The sequence below is a fragment of the Delphinapterus leucas genome, chromosome 19 (genome assembly GCF_059928025.1).
Source record: "Delphinapterus leucas isolate spDelLeu-1000000601 "Yukka" chromosome 19, BTC_Dleu_Yukka2, whole genome shotgun sequence".
Classification (NCBI taxonomy): Eukaryota; Metazoa; Chordata; class Mammalia; order Artiodactyla; family Monodontidae; genus Delphinapterus; species Delphinapterus leucas.
Genome location: NC_143147.1, coordinates 53945402 through 53967097, shown reverse-complemented (window position 1 = coordinate 53967097; position 21696 = coordinate 53945402). Strand labels below are relative to the sequence as shown.

The 21696-nt window shown below is 38.5% G+C and overlaps 1 protein-coding gene across 2 annotated transcripts in view; it reads left to right on the top strand.

The window, feature by feature from the left end:
* Positions 1-541: 541 nt before the first annotated feature.
* Positions 542-21696, top strand: part of NSF (N-ethylmaleimide sensitive factor, vesicle fusing ATPase) — a 157106-nt gene continuing 135951 nt past the window's right edge. For both annotated transcript variants that reach the window (XM_022589013.2, XM_022589014.2), the window contains exon 1: positions 542-655. In XM_022589013.2, the coding sequence (XP_022444721.1) occupies positions 644-655 (12 nt within the window). In that variant the 5' untranslated portion in view covers positions 542-643. The remainder of the gene's footprint in view (positions 656-21696) is intronic.

Sequence of the window (21696 nt, the reverse complement as noted above, 5' to 3'; positions counted from 1 at the left end):
GCCACCAAGGAAGCCCCTGAAGTAAATCTTAACCTGAGTTTTCCAGGCTACACATAAGCTAAATGTAAATGCCAAGGCCCATCACTTTCAGGAGCTAGGAAACACGTCCGCCTACAAACAAAAGCCTGAATTCACGCAGAATTTGAATTCAGAACCAACTACACATTACTGATCTTCCCAGGGGCGAAGGCCAGTAACCGCGCTGGGTGCTCTTACGTACATTTTCACACTTAAGTGAGTCTGGAAGCATAAAGTTAAAAGGCCATTAAAGGGCAGAGATAAGCAGGGGCTCAGTGATTAAAAGCATCAATGTCCTATACTTCCTATAAAGTCCGGCGCAAACGGCCAGTTGTGATGAGATTCACAAAAGGAGCCCTGGACAAAGTCAGCAGCTGACAATTACGTAAAAGACCCAGAAGCCCCTCCGCCCCGGAAGCTCGCGTTCAAAATGGCGCCACCGCCCCGCCCGCCCCGGGCTGCCGTCGAGTCCGCGCGTGCACTGCAGGGCGGGGGCGGCGGGGCGCGTGCGCGGCGTCTAGACGGCTGCGCGCCTGCGCGAGAGCGGGCAGCGAGCGCGCGCGCGGCGGGGGCGGGCTCTTCAGAGCGCCGAGCTGCAGCTGCCGAGCCGGACGTGTCCGCGAAGATGGCGGGCAGGGTGAGTACGGTTCGCGGAGCCGCGGTTCGAGGCGGGGGTGCCTGGCTCACGGACAACTGGAGGTTCAGACAGCCCCAGGGGAGGGGAATGAGCCTGAGCAAACGGGGCGGTGGAGGGGGGTGGAAGGCCAGAGAAGCTGGGAAGAGGGAGCGGTGGCAGGGGATTAGCCCTCCTCAGAAACTCCGTCCCCGTTAGACGCTCGAGGGAGGAGACCACCTCGCTACCCGGGTCTCCTAGGTGTCCCTTAATCCTCCCTTTACATCCCTTGGGGCTTGTCCCCCTCTCTTCTCAAGCTAGCGGCAGGCTCGTGGCCGTCCCAGGCCGGTCTGAGGGCTCTAGGGGTTTCTCCGCACTCTCTTGCGAGGGCTTATTAGGTGCCGCCTCTGGAAAAACTGCGGGGGATCCGTCCGCTGCATTGGGGCGAGGGCTGTGACAGGGACCAGAAGGAACCCATTTCTGGTTCTTCACAATAAAAGGTCTTGAGAAAGGAGGAGGGGGTGCAAATGACTTTTAGTGTTGAACCCCGGCCATCTGGGGGACGTGTCACTGCCGGCTCAGGTAGAAATGCCTTGAGCTTGGAGTGGGGATGGATTTGGAGTGTCGCGTTTTCCTTTCATGAATGACAGCCGTTTCGAATGCAGCAGGATATGTTGTAGTTTCAGGGTTTAAAATTTTACTTCCTCCTTTAGCCTCTGAGATCGCGGGGTAGTATGGGTTTGGCGAGGGGAGATAAGGCCTGTTCTGGGGTGTACTGCAGTGTGCGTTGAGCAAAAACCTCTTAGAGGGATGGATCCTGCCCAGAGATTACACTGGTCATAAACCTGGGGACGTTAACTGCGTCATTAGGGGATAAGGATGTGCTTGACTGATTTATTTCTACTGGAATATTTGAATAAATTTGCATAGATTATGCATACACGCAAATGTTCTCCCTAAAGGAAATTGTTAAGTCGGGAGATTCTAGAGTGAGAAGAGACCTTAAAGGTCATATAATTAGGCCTCTTTCTCTTCTTTTCCCCGCAACCTCTCCTTTTATCTACGGCTACTCCAACTGTGCTTCAGATTCTCTTTCCCCCGCTTCTAAGGAGCCCCATTCCTCTATATTCACCTGCTCCCTCTTAACAAACTCAGGCTTCTCCCATCGTAAACCCTCTCTCCACTCCCACAGCTGTCACCTTTTCTCTTCCCACTTTACAGCTAGAAATCTTGTCTCCATTTATTTGTCTCCCATTTGCTTGCCACCTACTCACGCCTCAACCCACTGCAGCCTGATTTCTGGCCCTATCATCACACTGAAACGTGCCCCTAAACTTAACTGACATTTTTCATTCCTTGTCTTACTTGATATCTCAACAGCGTTGGACATTGTTGACCGTTGCCTCCTTCATGGAAAATGCTCTTCCCTTGGCTTCAGCCTCCCTCCTGTTTTTAGTCAGACTGCTCTTTTGCAGACTCACCCTCCTCTACTCTGTTATTCAGTGCAGATATTCCTCAAGGCTGTCTCCTCACTCTGTTTTCTCCCCAGGCAATCTCTTCTAAGCCCAGCTTCAACTACTATCTAGATGCCAACGATTCCCAGTATCTTACTCCCGGTGCAGACTATCATTTAAGTTTCAGATCAGTATGTCACACTGACTATTTAAAATCAAGGCACCTCAAACTCAACTTGTTCAAATTCAAACCCATGGTCTTAGCCCACCTAATTAGTATTTTTACAGGGTTTCTTATTTCAGTGAATGGCATCACAATGCATTCCACTTATAATAAGCTGGAAACCTGAGGAGGGGGGGAGTGGGTCATTCTTTATACTTCTGTCTCTTACCATATCCTCTGCCCTCAAGGAAAATTCATCACTGAGTTCTGTTTCCCCCCTCAGAAAAGGGTATTATTAATTATTAGGACCAAAGAATCCGGGTTGGGCATTACTGCTTTAAACTGTATCCAAAACACCCACTGGACTACTCACATGGGTTCTGTCATTTTAACATCCTAAAAGCCTCTCCAATCTGTCAACCTCTCTACAACTTCATTTCCACCCCCTTTTCCCAAACTACTATCATTTCTGGCCTGGACTACTTTGGGAAGCTCCCAAGTGGCCTCCTTATGCCATTCACCACATTGATTATTCCTTCCCGTGCCCATTGCTACTTAAACCCCTCCCTCAGTAACAGCTCATTACTTTTGGGAGAAGACTAAATCCTTAACTGGGCCTTGAAGGCCCTTTGTGGTTCTGCTCCTGCATCTCTACTCACTGCCTTACTCTCTATGCTCAGGTTATGCCTTTCAGTTCCTTGACCCTCTTACCACAGGGTCTTTGCATGTGCGTTTCCTTTCTTTGTGATGTTCTGCTCCCAGCCATTTACCTCTTACTCATAGATCACTCAGCTCCTCAAGGGAGGCCTGTTCTGATCCCCCACTAAGTCAGGATCCTTTGTTAATATGCTCCTGAAGAACTGAATTCCTTTCCTTAGATATTTATGTCTGTCATTTAAAATTTATTAGTGTGATTGCCTCTACCACTAGACTTTGCTTTCCATGAAAGCAGAGACCATGTTAGTTTTTTACTTACTATCATCAGTGCTTTGCACCTGCCTGGGGCCTAGGGTTAGTGCTTTGGGTACCGTTGCTTAGCTACAAATGTATCTCATTTAATCATGACAAAACCACCCTGCAAGATAGGTAGTATTAACTTTGTTTTACTCAGAGAGAGGGACTTAGTAACTTGCCAGGTTCACAGCCAGCAAGAAGCAGGGTTAGCATTTGAATTCAGGTCAGTTCATCAACTTAGTTGCAAGGGTATAAAGGAGAGTAGGTTTACCTTACCTAGAACTTATTAGAGCCTGCTGTCAAAGTTTAATTTTCAAAAACTACCTTCTATCTTTCGGAAAATTTAAGCACCTTTGGCCCATCTTGAGTGGTCTTATCTTTTCTTCCTATAGCCATAATTGTCTAACAACTACCTATCCATGTTTAACAAATACAGTCAGCCTTGTTGTAATTCTCTTTTTATGGGAGAAAAGCTATTTTGAGTTTTTACTGCTTTTGATTGGTTTAGTTAATTTTGGCATTCTGACATCATCTTGTAAATGGTATTTATGTTCACTCTGTAATTGAAGATTTGTATCAGTGTTGCTGATGATAGCATTAGTAACCTGTGTATCTTGGCCTTTGCTTTTCCTGACCAAAAAAGAAAGCATCATATTTAGTCCATCTGGGAAACTGAAGAATAAACTGTGTGATGTTATTCAATATAGCATCTAGGTCATCAGAAATTGGTTAATCCCTAAAATACTTTGAAGCCCCTAATCTCAAAACTAAAGAACCTAAAAGAAAATAATTTTTGTCATTATTGTTTTAGTGTATTTATTATAAGAGAAAAATATGGAATGACAAGTTGGATACATTTTATAACACGATCAATTAATTTAAACGTATCTGGTTCCTTTTGGCCTTTCAAAAGATTCAATTAGGTAATAGGTTTTTCTCAGCTGTTTTAAATTTTTGCTAGTAATAAATCAGATTCTAAAGTTATAATTCTTATTACTTACATTGACTATAGACTCTTATTTATAAAAGACCTCCACGTACAGATGGCTGCCACTGCCCTAGGCCTCCACACCGTCTTTCAGAACTCTCGTGCTGCATTTGCTCTGGAATCAGGGAATCAGAAGCAGAGGAAAGAATCTGAAATGTAGCCTTAATAGCTGAGGAGAGCTGACTCTAGGCAGGGAGAAGCTCCTTAGTAAAGCTTCTCTGTTTGGTGTTGCTTTCCAGACCCCTTAGACTACCACTGTCACCCCACTCCTGAAGAAAAAGGAAAGAGAAGAAGATAGGCTTTCCACAGTGCCTGAACTTTTTTGTACTCTCCCTTTTAAAATTGCCAGAAATCTCACTTACTGGAAATTTAGCAGTCCCTTTCTGAAAATACACATACATTAATGAAAATAAAACCAAGGGATTGTTTTCTTCATAAATTCTTACATCTAGTGGAGGTAATTTGTTTTAAGAAATAGGAGTAAGATGATGTTAAATAGGAATCTAAGAGAGGGAACTCTCTTAGCTGTTGAAAGGGGTTTAGAAGGATGTTAGAGGTAAGTTTTACCTAATCTGGCTGTTTGTCTAGGTCAGGCTAGTATATTTAGTATCAGTATATTGAAAAAGTTTTTGTAACCTAGTCCAGAAACCTAACCATTTATAACATTTTTATGGGTGAATGACATCTTTACCAAATAACCAACCTTCAGATTGGAACACAAGTCCTAGATGGGGGACAGCTCACGGGCAGTACCACAAGTCAAAACAAATAATATAAAATGTCTTGTAGTCCCATTTCCTAAATCAGAGTTTTACTGTCCGGAACATATCAGCTCTCTGCAATCTTGTATGCAGTAGTTATTGCTTTTGTGTATCACTCTAGTGGAGATTTTATAAAGTATGTTCAAATGCAATACATTTTAGAAAATAAAATTGAACTCTTTAAGCACTGTCAACTAGCTCCTTTCTGAAACCCAGAGGAATTTATGCTTAAGATGGATGTATTCTTTTTTCAGGTATTTAAGTAAGGGTGCAAAGGTGTAAGGTGAAAGTATATTATTTTACTATTGAAAATTCTTGAATTGTTAGAGCAGTGAATCCTTGGAAACAGCTACATTGGCAATACATTAGTCACTTGCTATAAGGCTGTTCTTAAGGGTCCATACTCTGGGTATAGTGTATAGGTTAAAATCTCTTAATGAGGTCCTTTATCCTACTTCAGTATTAATGCCCTTGAATGGGCTCTGAGACCTACCTTACACTGCCTTCAATTTCCTAGTGATTTAAACTCATTTTCAACTTATTTTTTTATGATGCAAACTAAATATTCCTTGTGTGACTATAACTATTTCTAGCTCTATGCACTTTAAACAAGAATAATTCATATGCGCCTTAAGAGATTTCAAGCATGATGAAAAGTACAGAAAATAGTATAACATACATATATCTATGTGCCCATCATCCAGATTGTGTCTACATATTGTGATATTTGCTTTGTATCTTTTAGAAATAAAACCTTATAGATCCAGTTGAATCCCCTTTGTATCCCTTCTTTTTATAAAAAAATTATTTGTTTTATTTATTTAGTTTTGGCTAGGTTGGGTCTTCGTTGCTGTGCGCGGGCTTTTTCTAGTTGCGGCCAGCAGGGGCTATTCTTCGTTGCGGTGCACGTGCTTCTCATTTTGGTGGCTTCTCTTGTTGCAGAGCTTTAGGCGCATGGGCTTCCATAGTTATGGCACGAGGGCTCAGTAGTTGTGGCTCGCGGGCTCTAGAGTGCAGGCTCAGTAGTTGTGGCGCCTGGGCTTAGTTGCTCCGCGGTATGTGGGATCTTCCCGGACCGGGGATTGAACCCATGTCCCCTGCATTGGCAGGCGGATGCTTAACCACTGCACCACCAGGGAAGTTTACATACTGTGAAATTTGCTCTATATCTTTTAACTTTTAGAAATAAAACCTTATAGATTCAATTGAATCCCCTTTGTATCCCTTCTTGATTCCACTGACCTTTTCCAGAAGTAACCACTACCCTAAAGTTGGTATAAATCCTTTCTGTTCACATCTACGTATGTTTGTGCCCATAACTAATATATTGTTTTTTGTGTTTTAAAAATGTATATAGTGGTGTCATAATGTATATTGCCTTCTACAGCGTGCATTTTTTCATTTAAAATTGTGATTGAGATTTAGTCATGTTGAAATTACATAGAGCTAGTTAATTCTGTTTATTGTGTAGTATTCTATTTTGTAAATATACCACAATTATCTGTTTTCTTATCAGAGGACAATTTAGGTGGTTTTCAATTTTATTTCTCCTGGTGCACACATTCTTGTATATGTCTCCTTACATATGAGTGTAACAGTTTCTTTAAGATGTATGTCTAGAGACGTGGACATGTACCCTATGTAGAATAGCTACATAGAATTGCTGGGTGATCAGTGACCTTTATCTTTACCTAGTTGTAACAGTTTGCAGTGTTACCAGCAGTATATGAGTACCTGATACTCATGTCCTCTCCAGCACTTAATATTGCAGACATTTTAATTTTTACAATATGATAGGGGTAAAATAATATTATTGTTTAAATTTGCATTTTTTTCCTGATTACTAGTGAGATTGAGCATTCTTCATATTGGTCTTCGGAGTTTCCTCTTCTGTGAATTATGTTTGCATGTCCTTTGCCCATTTTTTTTCTTTTGGGCTGTTCAGTGGTGATCTTTTCATGTTTGCAGAGTTTTAGATTTAAATTTTATTTTAGTTATAACTACCCATTTTTTTAAACCTCTATAATTAGTGTACTTGTATGTTTTAAAACAGATCGTTTCCCACTTTGAAATTAGAAAGATTTTCTTTTAAAAGGTTTTGGTGTTTGATTCATCTGGAATTTATTTTTGTGTTTGGTGTGAATTAGGAAGCTAATTTTATCTTTTCTGTATGTATAACCAGTTGCCCAATGTCATGTATTGACTCCATCCTTTTTCCCACTGATTTGTAATGCTACCTCTGTTTTATATCCACTGTAAGTCTAGACTCTATTCTGTTTCATTATTCTGTTTGTCTGTATGTGCACCAATACCACTGTTTTAATTACCATAGCTTTAAAATTATTCTTGCTATCTGGTAGTGTTAGTCCCCCTCATTTTTCTTCATTTGGCATTTCTTGCCCTTTTCCATATGAAGTTTATGAGCAACTTAATCCCTCCTTTAAAAAAATTTTATATTTAAATTTATCTTTTGCCATTGATTTACATTTTTCCTTATAGTATTTTATAAGGGCAGATACAAAGATCATTTCAATAAAATTTAGCTGAATTACTCTAGGAAGCTGATAAGCTGATTTTCTTCCCTCCCTCCCTCCCCATCCTTCCCTCCCTCCCTCCCCATCCTTCCCTCCCTCCCTCCCCATCCTTCCCTCCCTCCCTCCCCATCCTTCCCTCCCTCCCATCCTTCCCTCCCTCCCCATCCTTCCCTCCCTCCCCATCCTTCCCTCCCTCCCCATCCTTCCCTCCCTCCTTTCTTTCCTGTTTTTTTGCCATTAAGCAAAAAGTGCTAATAATTTATTGCAACTTCGTGCCCTATAGATTTGCAATCAGATGAATTAGCATTAGCTGTTTTTGAGTAATGCAGGGTGTTTTGGTCCTTTGCTAAATTCGGAATGAAGTGCTAAAATTCTGATGTATTTTGCACTAGCTATGTAGATCTTTGGTAATGGAGAAAATAGGAAAATTATTAAAGTAAGAAATAAGTTGTCATTTTTGAAATCCAACATTCACTTCTTTATAAAACCACTAAATATTAAAGAGAATTTTAGGATTTCACTGATGGGTTATTATTTTTTAATTTGTTATTAATTTATTTATTTTTGGCCAAGTGGCTTATGGGATCTTAGTTCCCCCATGAGGGATTGAACCCGGGTCCTCGGCAGTGAAAGTGCAGAGTCCTAACCACTGGAGCGCCAGGGACTTCCCATCGCTGGTGGATTTTTTAAAAGTGTAAAGTGTTTTTAGTGTTATGGGCATATGAGCAAACATTTTCTTACTTGGTTTGACAAGCAATGAAAATAAAACTTATCACTAATTCTGGGTCTTCCAAAAAAACATCTGAGTGCGGAGATTAAAACAATTTAGTTATCCTAGTTACTTTTCTCCTAGAGAATAATATTGACAAAATTTTTTGAGATGATAGCAGACTTACATCCCACTGTTTAGAACAAAGCCTGGCATGAAAGTGTTATTTAGTAAATGATTGTTGAATGGGTGAATGTTTATTTCTGTATACCTTAGTAAATTATCATTTTGGACAGTGTCTGTAGTTGGATTTTAATGTTATGTTCTCTGCCAATTATTGAATACTGTTGTTTATTCTGTTATCCAAATCATTAATATAGCATAGATCTAACTTTAAATAGCTGCTGGCCTCCGATACAGTCCTTTTCTTGATCTGCAAATATTGAGTCTGATAACTTTTTTGTTTATATAGACTTCCAATCAATTTACTACTTATAAAGCATCAAAATAAACTTAACTATAAAGTTTTACCAAGTTAAAGGATGAAATGGACCAAGAGCATTATTGAAGTCTCTTTTCCGTATTTTCTTCTCTTCTATTGTAGAAGGAAATGAACCTGCCATTATTTCTGTTTTTATGAAGTTTATTTCTCTTAGTGCAATGATTCCCAAAGTGGAATCTGCAGACCAGCTAATCAGCATCACCTGAGAACTTGTTAAAAGTGCAGATTCTCTTACCCCACAGAGGTTGATTAAATTAGAAATACTGGAGGTGGGGCCCCTGCAGTCCCTTAACAGTTCTGAAGATGTTGTATGCTAAAGTTGAGGACCATTGACTTAGGATTTTGAGCTCTCCAATTTACTTTAACAAATTGTTCGAGATTTTTTTCTCCAGATTTCCTTCCAAATGTATACTCAACCTTGTTATTTCTAGATTTCAGCGTTATTGTCTTACCTTTCCTTTAATACCTTCTTCACCTGTATCCAATTTCAGACGTTTAAGAAAGCATAAGTTATTTCCTGCAGTATGGAGAATTAGGTACCTTGACTGACCTTTCCATGGAAAATATTTGCAATGCTAGATAGCATGGTAATTATAGTTAATTAAAAAATGTTGTATTCTTGAAATTTGCTAAGACAGCAGATCTTTCTTTTTCTTTCTTTTTTTTTTTTTGGCCGTGCTGGGTGGCTTGTGGGGTCTTAGTTCCTGACAAGGGATCGAACCTGCGCTGCCTGTGTTGGAAGCGCGGAGTCTTAACCACTGGGGCGCCAAAGAAGTGTGCTAAGACAGTAGACCTTAAGTGTTCTTACCACACACACACACACAGAAGTAACTTTGTGAGGTGATGGATATGTTTATTAGCTTGTTGTGGTAATCATTACACAAGGTATACTTATATCAAAACATCACTTTGTGTACCTTAGGCAAAATTCCCTAAGGCTGAACGTGTGCATGTATGCGTGCGATCCAGCAGTTCTTCTGGAGTGGGTGTATGTGGGGGTGGGGGTGGGAGTATAGCTATCCAATTGAAATGCATACATATATTATTCAAAAGACATGTAATGTTATTAGTGACAGTATTCATAATTAAAAACTGGAAACAACTCATGGATAAATAATGGTGGTATATTCATATAATTATATACTGTAAAAAGCAAGGAAAATGAACTGTTGCTACATGCAACAAAATGGATGAGTGTTGACAATCATAATATTGATGGGTAGAAGTCACACACAAAATAATACAAGCTACATGATTCCATTTATATAAAGTTTTCAACAGGCTAAACTCTGATTTCTATCTCTGGTGGTAGAAACAAGATAGCAGTTATCTGTGGTTGGGGGTGAAGAGCTAGTGATTAGGAGGGGGCAGTATGGGATGTTGGTAATGTTCTCTTTCTTTAACTGGGTGTTGGTTACCCTGGGTGTGTTCACTTTGCAGAAATTCTTTGAGCCAAACACAATGTGTGTACTTTTCTGTATCTATGTTTTCTTTAATAAAAAGTTGATTTAAAGAAGTGGTAATGTTCTTTGCCTTAAACTAGGCGGTAGGAACATGGTGATTGTTTCTTGGTATTTTATATCTTACGTTTTTCATAAATATTTTATTTTTATTCAGTATTCAAAAAATATAAAAAGTAGTCACTACTTCATTGTTAATTGAACATCTCCTGCACAGAGCACAGTGCCTGGAACATTATAGGTATTCATTAAATATTTGTTCCATTGAACAAAAGTAGGGTAGTAATTCCTTTTTGCCTTCCGACAGCCAATATTTTACTCAATTATTTATAAATAATTATTTCTAAATAACCAAAAAATATAAATAATACCATTATATTATTCTTATACTATCAAGCTGAGTTTATTAAACAGAGAAACCTCTCAGTATTACAGGCACTTGCATCATGAATTATTAGCATGTTTAATTATAGTGACTCAGATTAACATCAGCAATTTAGATTAATATGGATGTAAATCAATAGATTTTGCAGCTTTGAAGATGTGAAATTTAGTAGACTTTCTAATATTTTCGGGTATCTCACTTTTTTTCTTTCTTTTTTTTTTTTTTCTGAACAACTGAAATCACAGCTAACTTTTTCTACTGAAACTTGTGTTCTACCTTCTGTACCATGCTGCCTCTTGCTTCTTGCCTGCCTTGCATCTCTAACTTTCTGCTTTCCTGAATGCCCTGTGTCTCGCTAAGGGAAGAGCCCAGAGATATGGGACTTAGGGGTTGGGACTGGGGAGAGGCTCTAAGGCCTGGGATCCTTGTTCTGATTCCTTCTCCAAAAATTCTTCTCTCCTTCTTCACCCTTCAAAAGAACGTAGGTGCCAAACTTTCATCAGGATGTTGGGAATAAAAAAAAAAAAGCTTCACAAATACTGTTTTGATTTCTTTAAGAACATTTGGAGTAAACTTTTCAGAGTAAGAACACTAAGTTACTAAATAAGAATATCTTAAATTGAACGAATGGTATTTTACAGTTTTGAAAACACCTTCACAGATCCTTTCTTGTTAGACTCTCAGAGCAACCTTATGAGTTGGCACTCTCAAAATTCAGTTCAGCAAATATATTTCAACTAACACAGAAACCCTCAGCTAACATCATACTTACTGGTGAACACTGAAAGCCTTCCCCTTTAAGATCAGGAACAAGATAAGGATGTCTGCTGTCTTACACTTCTATTGAACACTATTTTGGAGGTTCTAGATAGGGCAGTTAAGCAAGTAAAAGAGTAAAAAAGGCATTCAAATTAGAAAGAAAGAAAATTATATCTATATACAGATGAAAGAATTTACAAGAAAAAAACGTAGAGCTAAAAAATGAATCCCATAAAGTTGCAGGATACAAGATCAATGTACAAAAATCAGTTGCATTTCTATACACTAGCAATGAACAATTTGAAAATAAAATTAAGAAAACAGTTCCATTTACAATAGCATCAAAAAGAACAAAATGCCTATGACTAAGTTTAACCAAAGAATTGTAAGATTTGTTCACTGAAAACTATAAAACACATTGAAAGAAATTAAAGATCTAAATACATGGAAAGACATCTTCTTAGAAGGAAACGTAGATGAAAATCTGTTCATGGATTGGAATACTCCCCAAATTGATCTATAAATTCAGTGCAGCCTCTTTCAAAATTCCAACTGCTTTGTTCCCAGAAGTGGACAAGCTGATCCTAAAATTCATATGGGGTTGCAAAGCCATTTTAGCCACAACAATTTGAAAAAGAAAAAGAAGAGTAAAGTTGGAGGATACACTTCCTGATTTCAAAACTTATAAAGTACAGTAATCAAGATGATATAGCACTGGCCTAAGGATAGTCACATAGTCATGTAAACCAGTGGAATAGAATTGAGAGTCCAGAAGAAAACCATACATTTATGGTTAATTGATTTTCAACAGAGGGCCGAGACCATTCAGTGGGGAAAGAATAGTCTTTTTAACAAGTGATGCTGAGACAACTGGATATCTACATGCAAAAGAATGAACCTGGACCCTTACCTCACACCACATAAAAACATGAACTCAGAATGGGTCAAAGATCTAAATCTATAAAATTCTTAGAAGGAAACAAAGGTGAAAATCTGCATGACCTTGCATTAAACAGTGATTTTTTAAAAAAGATACGACACAAAAAGCACAAGCACCAAAGGGAAAAATAGATAAATTAGACTTCATCAAAATTTAAAATTATCATGCATCAAGAAAGTGAAGAGACAACCCACAGAATGGGAGAAAATATTTATAAATCATATGTCTGTTAATGGTGTAGTATCCAGAATGTATAAAGAACCGTTATAACTCAACAATAAAAAGAAACTCTATTTTAAAATGGGCAGAGGATTTGAATAGATATTTCTCCAAAAAAGATGTGAAAATGACCAATAAGCACATGAAAAGATGTTCAGCATCATAGTCATTAGAGAAATATAAATCAAATCCCACAATGGGATACTACCTCACACCCACTAGGATGACTATAGTTAAAAAAAAAAAAAGTGTTGGTGACAGTGTAGAGAATTTGGGACCCTCATACACTGTTGGTGGAAATGTAAAATGGAGCAGCCATTGTGGGAAACAGTTCGGCAGTTCTTCAGAAAGTTAAACATAGAATGATCCAGCAATTCTCCTAGCTATATAACCAAGTGAGTTGAAAATATATGTTCATACATCAACTTGTACATGAATGTTCATAGCAGCATTATTCATAATAGCCAAAACGTGGAAATAACCCAATGTCCATCAGCTAATGAATAGATAAAACAAATGTGGGTTATCCATACAGTGGAATATGATCACAAAAAGGAATGGAGTGCTGTCACTTGCTACAACATAGATGATCTTGAAAATATTATGCTAATTGAAAGACGCAATCACAAAGATGACAGATTGTATGATTCTATTTATATGAAATGTTCAGAATAGGCAAATCCATAGAGATAGAATGTAGATTAGTGGTTGCCAAGGGATGAGGGAGGGGAGAATGGGGATTAAATAGCTAATAGGTACAGGGTTTCTTTCTGGAGTGCTAGAAATGTTCTGGAATTAGATAGTGGTGATAATTGCACAATGTAGTGAATATACTAAAAATCACTGAAGTGTACACTTTAAAGTGATGAATTTTATGTTATATGAACTTGTCTTAGTCTGTTTGGGCTGCTGTAACAAAATACCAGAGACTGGGTAGCTTATAAACAACAGAAATTTATTTCTCACAGTTTTAGAGACTGGAAGTCCAAGATCAGGGTGCCAGCATGGTTGAGTGAGGGCCCTCTTCTGGGTCACAGACTTCTCATTGTATCCTCACCTGCTGGAAGGGACAAGCTAGTTCTCTGGGCCCTCTTTTATAAAGGTACTAATTCCATTCATGAGGGTTCTTGACCTACTCAACCTCCCAAAGGCCTCACCTTCTAATACCATAGCCTTGGGCATTAGGTTGTCAACATATGGATTTTGGGAAGACAAACATCAAACCATAGCAGAAGTGTATCTCAAAAAATGCTAATAAGCACTTCAACTAACGTTGCATATACTGGGTGGCACAGGCATGCCAGAGCTTAGAATAGTGGTACCCAACTAAGTAGTTTAAGGCAGCTGGTGATAAGTAGTGATAAGACTGTTGGAGAAGCACAAATAATAGAGATATGGGAGATACCCAGTCTTACTAGGAACCAAATAAAGAGTTGTATAGACTTGGCTTTGTAAGATGGGTAAGATTCCATAGGTGGAAGGGGTTTGGAATAGGAAATTCAGGCAAAAGGGGTAGTATAAAAGAAAGGTATGGAGTTAGGAATATGAAGTATCAATACATGGGCTTTATTATTTAGGAGTCACATTTTTAGTTTTAGGTCATGTCTGGTGGCAGACAGAAGATTGAATTGGAGAAGAGAAATTAGAGTCAGGGAAACCAATTAGGTTATCGCAGTTTTTTTAGGAGAGAGGTGATGTTGGCTGAAATAGATCAACAGTTGTGAGGATGGAAGGGAGGAATCAAATGCAAGTTACAGAGCAGAAGTAAAATTAATAGGTCTTGGCCCCAATTTGTGTGTGTGTGTACACGTGCGTGAGTGGATTGGATGGTGAAGGGGAGAATGACCTTGAAATTGTGAATTTGAATGAATTGAAAGGATAATGATGATGTTAGGACAGCCAGAGAAACAAATTAAAATGAATACTGAGGAGAGGGAGATACCACTGAATTTCTCAATTAGAAAGGCATTGGTGACTTGGAAGAGCCATTGCAGTAAAGTAGTTGCTGGAGAGGATTTCAAAGAAGATTGCCAGAGGATGAGAAGATGGGAGGCAAGGAAGGGAGACTTGAGAAATTTGGTTGTAAAGTGAAGAGAGAAAGGTTGATAATTTGAGGTAAGAGAATTAAGGAACTTTTGCTTTTTAAGTCACTATGAGGGGTGTGGACCTTCCTGTGGAATGAGAGAGGCTTACTGTCAGTGACCCAAGAGGCGAAAGACCAAAGGCTGGATAGGCGGGTTGCCATCAAACCTACAGATGAGGGATTCTACCTCCTTATACATTTGAGATATGTGCCTTAAGATGCTTCTGTAAGGTTAAGAATAGAATGCTGTGATCCTTGAATGTGACCAAATGGAGCTACAGTACGAGCTTGAATCAAATTAGAGGTAGCTATAGGATTAAAACACACAATCTTTAGTTTATTCACTTTAAAATTAGATTGTTTATCTTCTAAGTATACAAAATTCAGAATGAGTCATATTTTAAAAATCATTTAGAGAGAAGTAATTTTCCTATGAGAAAACAAAAATGTTAGCTAGAGCGAGGGCCGGGTGTTTGCAGGTGTGTAAAGCTTTTAAAACAGCGCCTGGTGTGTAATAAGCTCTCAAAACACATTAGCTATTATTATTGACACTCCTGCAGTCCAGCCACCAAGTGGATAATCATTCACCTCAGTGCCATTTATTGAATAGTTCAGCTTTCTTCTACTGATTCTAAATCTCACCTAAGTTCTCACCTGGTTCTATATCTGGATTGTTTGTTCTACTCCATTGAACTGTTTCTGTACTAATACTACAATACATTGTTTTACTTTATTTAATTTTAGTTTTTTTTGGCCACGGGATCTTAGTTCCCCAACCAGGGATTGAACCCTGGCCCTCGGCAGTGAAAGCGTGGAGCCTAACCACTGGACTACCAGGGAATTCCACTAAATTGTTTTAATTACTGTGTACGGCATGTTTTGATGTCGAGTAGGGCCAGTCTCATTCTTTGTGAAATTTTTCTTGGCTACTTTCACAAATTAAAAAAAAATTTTGTTCCCTTCTCATTTTGCCTGTTACATTTATAAAACTTTGCCAGTTACAGTTTAGATTGAATTTGCTGAAGTCCCACTGGATTTTCTTATAATTACATTAAGTTTATAGGTTAATTTGGAGTTGATGATATCCTTACAGTATTGAGTCATTGCATAGAATGACATCATATATCTCTACATTTACTTGGATATTCTTTTTTTTTTTTTTTTTTTTGCGGTACGCGGGCCTCTCACTGTTGTGGCCTCTCCTGTTGCGGAGCACAGGCTCCGGACGCGCAGGCTCAGCGGCCATGGCTCACGGGCCCAGCCGCTCTGCGGCATGTGGGATCTTCCCAGACCGGGGCACGAACCTGTGTCCCCTGCATCGGCAGGCGGACTCTCAACCAATGCGCCACCAGGGAAGCCCTACCAATTTTTTAATTCCACAAATATTTATTGAGTGTCTATTATGTGCTAACTATTGTACCAGGTACTTCTCCAAATTTTAAGTAATGTATTTTGAGGCATTAATGAACTTTCCCAAGTTAATGCAGTCTTGGAGAGGAAATTATTTATCCACAGAGCCAAGGATTTAGTTAACTGGCTTATGACTTGGTGTTCATTTTGATACTCAGTCATTGGTTAATCTGCCCAGTATAAATAAAATTTTAACTCTTTGTATATCTATCAAAAGATTCTGTGTTTCAGACCATATCTTGTAATTTCTTACAGAGTTTATTAAAAAGTATGTTTTCTTAATTTATATACAGAAATCTTTGCCACACTGTAGTCAAAGAGAATTAGATTTAACCTATGTGGTTTAATTATGAAGAAAAAACACACATAAGCAAATTATGAGACCATGTCTTATATTTCATGAATAATGACAGTGTCCTTTTATTAAGCATGTCCTTCCAGTTATTTTCCTAATGTGTGAGGTCATCACTGTCTATGCAGAAACAGAGGTCTGAAATGAAATATACCATCAATTAACTTTAATACAAAAATTTTAATTTGGGTAGTAAAATAGCAGCTATCTATATTTTTTAACTTGGAAAATGCAGAAAGGAAGAAAATAAATCACTCATAGTCCCACTGTCCAATCACAATTGTTTTTTACATTTTGGTGTGTTTTTTTTTTAAATTAATTTATTTATTTTTGCGGTACGCGGGCCTCTCACTGTTGTGGCCTCTCCCGTTTCGGAGCACAGGCTCCGGACGTGTAGGCTCAGTGGCCATGGCTCACGGCCCTAGCCGCTCCGCGGCATGTGGGATCCTCCCAGACCGGGGGCACGAACTGGCGTCCCCTGGATCGGCAGGCGGACTCTCAACCACTGCGCCACCAGGGAAGCCCTGGTGTGTTTTTATTTAATTTCTTTGCTATACTTAAAAAAATAAAACTATAAAGTGAAATTTATATATATATATGTATATATATACATGTATACATATACTATCCTGTGATTTGAATATTATGAGGATATGATATTTAATTAAGTGGATATGTTTTAGTTTTCATTGACCATCACTTTGAAATAGGACTTTTAGTTTGCTTCTAATTCATCACCGTTAAAGTAATCCTGTAGAGGAAAACTTTGTACATAAAAGTTCTCTATATTTAAAATTATTTTCCTAACATAAGGGTTATTTATTGTAAAAAACAATTTATTGTAAAAAACAGTTCCAACCATTCAGAATTGTGAAAAGCAAAGGTGTTTCATTTATACCTTCTTGTTTCACCTCAGTGGTAACTAATTTAGTGTGTATCTTTTTTATTAAAAACTTACTCTACATGCTATTTTATTTCTTTTTTAAAACTTAATTCTATATTGTGGACATTTCCCTTGTCAGTACATACAGAGGTACCTTGACCTTTTAAATGGCTGCATAGTTGTGATACTTTTAACCATGCGCCTATTCACGGCATTTATTTAGCTTTAGACTGATTTTTTTTTCTATTACAAATAATTCTTTACTGAATATCTCTATGATGGTCATAATAATAGCTGAGATTTATTATTTACTCTATATCAAGTAAATAAGAATACTCATTTAATTCTCTTGTGTATGTTTGGGTGGTTGTGCATTTATTCCTATGTCCTCCTGTTTCCATTCCTGCCCATAGGGAGAGTAGAACTTTAGATCAAATTCCCTTGCGTCTTAGTGGAAGAGTTATTACAGGGAAAACAAACAATCTTACTTTTCTCAGGAGGAAGAATTGCCAATCTGATGGTTAGTATGGGACATTCATGCCAGGAGATGTAGGTTTTATACTTCCTCTTTTTACATCCTGTGCCCAGGACTAGCAGGCCAATATGGTCAGCAACCTTAGACTGGCCTTTAGAGGTAGATCTGGCCATTCTCCTAGTTCTGTTTATTCCTACAGCTTGGATGAGGACTGGTTGAGGAGAGAACTGAATCTGTTCTGCAGACCTAGTTGGCTCTCTTTTCCAGTAGGCCTACCTGAGTACAGATGTACCAAGGTCTAGGTCTTTGTTGCATGTGTGTATGTACCTTGTACCTAAACTATGTTTTCTTGTTTGAACATTTATACTGTCTTTACATGGGAATTATTGGTGATTGCCCAGCCATTAAAAAATCAGACCATCACTTCTCAACTTTATTGAGGTATAACCTGTATACAATAAAATACAATCAAGATATAGAACATTTCTGTTATCTCAAAAAATTACTTCATGCTTTTCTGCTGTTCATTTCACCCCGGCCCCAGGCAATCACTGATTGTGTGTGTGTGGTTGTTACTCTAGATTAATTTTGCTTCTTCTATGATTTCATGTAATTACAAGGTGATGCAAAAAAGAGTTCATCCTATATTATATAAGCATCTGGCTTTACTTGGCATTATGTTTTTGAGGTTTACTCATGTTGTTGCATATATCAGTAGGTGGTTTCTTTTTAATTGCTGGGTAGTGTTCCATTGTATGGCTGTGCCACAATTTGTTTATCCATTCAACTGTTGGTAGATCTTCGTGTTATTTCAGCTTTTGACTATTATGAATAAAGTTGCTGTGACCGTTTGTGTACCAGTAGTCGTGTGGCTGTATGTTTTCATTTCTCTTTGCTAAAAACCTAGGGGTGGATCTGCTGGGTCACGTTAACCTTATAAGAAACTGCATCACATCTTTGCCACTATTTAGTGCTGTCAGCCTTTTATATTTTCCTTTGTGTTTTTTTTTCCCCTCAAAAAACCAAAATGGGAGCTCAGTTTTTTTTTCTTTTTCAATATAAGTTTGTAAAGGCATTTTAAGGCCCTAAGGGATGTCACCTATGTGAATAGTTACTGATTTGAGATGGATAATGTGAAGGGTATCCCTCCATGCTCTTTGCAAGATTACTATAGGACACACAAATTTAGCTTATTTCTATCCATCACTTCTAGTCCCACAGGACTTCACAATTTTAATAGAAATTATTATTTCAGGAGTTTATAGCAGAGTGGTTCCATAGGCCTGAAGACACGGATTACTGATGGCCTTTCTCACACTGCTCTAGACTAGGACCATCTAATGAAACTTTCTTCAGTGACAGTTAATAGCCACATGTGGCACTTGAAATGTGACTAGTGCACCTGAATTTTAAAATTTTAATTAGTTTTAATTTTAATAACCATATGTGTCTAGTGGTTACTTTATTGAATAGTGCAGTTATAAAATGTTATTTTTCAGGAAGCACAAAATTGAGTGAGACTTGTTAGCTGAGCTGGCTCTGGGGCAAGTTCGTATATTCTGTCCTACTTCCCTTTCCTGTGGGGGAATTTGTGTCTCTAGACAGATGTAACCTAGGCCTGAAGCACCACAGAGAAGACCAATGGATTCATGAGTGCTGCAGTTATCTGTAATGAGGTCTTATAATCAGGTACTACACGCTTTGGGTTTTTCTATTTATTTTGCCCTACTGAGTTCTTTGGTAAACAATAAAGCATATATTTTAAAAATCCAATTTTTAAAGTGGACCTTTGGATGAAAGTATGTTATTTAAATTTGAAAACTATGCAGTGATGCCCAGAGGAGTCCTGATTACCCGCCCCCCCCCGCCCAATTTTTTTCTTTTTGATGGGAAGAAGCCAGTTCTCTTTCTGCACTTTAAAGGCTCTCACGTAAGTAATGATATAACTTTTTTTTCCTTTGGCATAAGGATTATATATTTAAAAAAATTTTTAATATTTATTGATTGAGTCATTTAAAAATAACATTAAAGCCCATTACAGGTTATCATAAAGAACCTATCTTTAAGCAGAGGCTGACACACCATTTTAAAGCAAGTATACTCCAATAAAGATGTTTAAAAAAAAAGAACCTATCTTTATGAAAAGATAACTATAGTTTACAAGGCAAAAAAAAAAATAGTGAGTGGCGCTGTTTTACATTTTTGCAAATCTCTGACTTAGAAGACAGCTGTAATTCTCACACATCTGCATCTGCATTCAATCTGTTGTCTCATGCAGATATGTAATTGGAAAAGAAAGGAGTATTTTTAAAATTTTCACTGGAGTATAGTTGCTTTACAATGTTTTAGTTTCTGCTGTACAGCAAAGTGAATCAGCTATATGTACACATATATCCCCTCTTTTGGATTTCCTTCCCATTTAGGTCACCAAAGAGTATTGAGTAGAGTTCCCTGTGCTAAACAGTAGTTTCTCATTAGTAATCTATTTTATACATAGTATCAATAGTGTGTATATGTCAGTCCTAATCTTCCAATTCATCCCACCCAACCCCCTTTCCCCCTTGGTATCCATACGTTTGTTCTCTATGTCTGTGTCTCTGTTTCTACTTTGCAAATAAGATCATCTGTATCGGGCTTCCCTGGTGGTGCAGTGGTTAAAGAATCCGCTTGCCAGTGCAGGGGACATGGGTTCAAGCCCTGGTCTGGGAAGAGCCCATATGCCGCGGAGTAACTAAGCCCGTGCACCACAACTACGGAGCCCACGTGCCACAACTACTGAAGCTTGTGCACCTAAAGCCCGTGCTCCGCAACAAGAGAAGCCACTGCAGTGAGAAGCCCATGCACCACGATGGAGAGTAACCCCTGCTCGCTGCAGCTAGAGACGGCCGCACACAGCAACGAAGAACCAAAGCAGCCAAAAATAAATAAATAAATGTATTTAAAAAAAAAAAAAAAAAAGATTATTTCTACCATTTTTCTAGATTCCACATATATGTGTTAATACGATATTTTTTTTCTCTTTGTGACTTATTTCACTCTGTATGACACTCTTTAAGTCCATCCACGTCTCTGCAGACGACCCAATTTCATTCCTTTTTTTTTTTTTTTTTTTTTTTTTTTTGCGGTACGCGGGCCTCTCACTGTTGTGGCCTCTCCCACTGTGGAGCACAGGCTCCGGACGCGCAGGCCCAGCGGCCATGGCTCATGGGCCCAGCCGCTCCGCAGCACGTGGGATCTTCCCGGACCGGGGCACGAACCGTGTCCCCTGCATCGGCAGGCGGACTCTCAACCACTGCGCCACCAGGGAAGCCCTCATTCCTTTTTATGGTTGAGTAATATTCCATTGTATATATGGACCACATCTTCTTTATCCATTCCTCTGTTGATGGACATTTAGGTTGCTTCCATGTCCTGGCTATTGGAAATAGTGCTGTAATGAACATTGGGGTGCATGTGTCTTTTGAATTATGGTTTTCTCTGGGTATATGCCCAGTAGTGGGATTGCTGGGTCATATGGTAGTTCTATTTTTAGTGTTTTAAGGAACCTGCATAATGGCTGTATCAATTTACATTCCCACCAACAGTGCAAGAGGGTTCAAAGTAATGATATAATTACTTCTGCTGAAGTTTTCATTAAAGATTTGTTGAGATTTTCATTCTTTTGCGTAGCAATGAGTTAATAATTTTTTACATTTCAAGTTGTTAATGAAAACATTTTATAGCCTTCAGACAGTTAAATATTCTAGTACCTCAGATAACTAAACTTATATAAATTTGCCTGTCAGTTTCGTATTTTCATTTCATAATAGCTATGTGGCTGTCGTGGCTGGGCTTTTATCATTGTTTCCTAGAGGCAAGGTCAGTGTTAGAAAAATTGTGGAATGTTCCCTTGGCATTATTGTGATAAGGAAACAGCTACTATTTATAGGGTCTCATATTTTGATGAGAAAATGAGATACCGTGCTTGGCTTACCATAAAAACACAGATGCTTCTAGACTCCAGTAGGGAGGCCGTTTGCTCACAGCATCTGTTT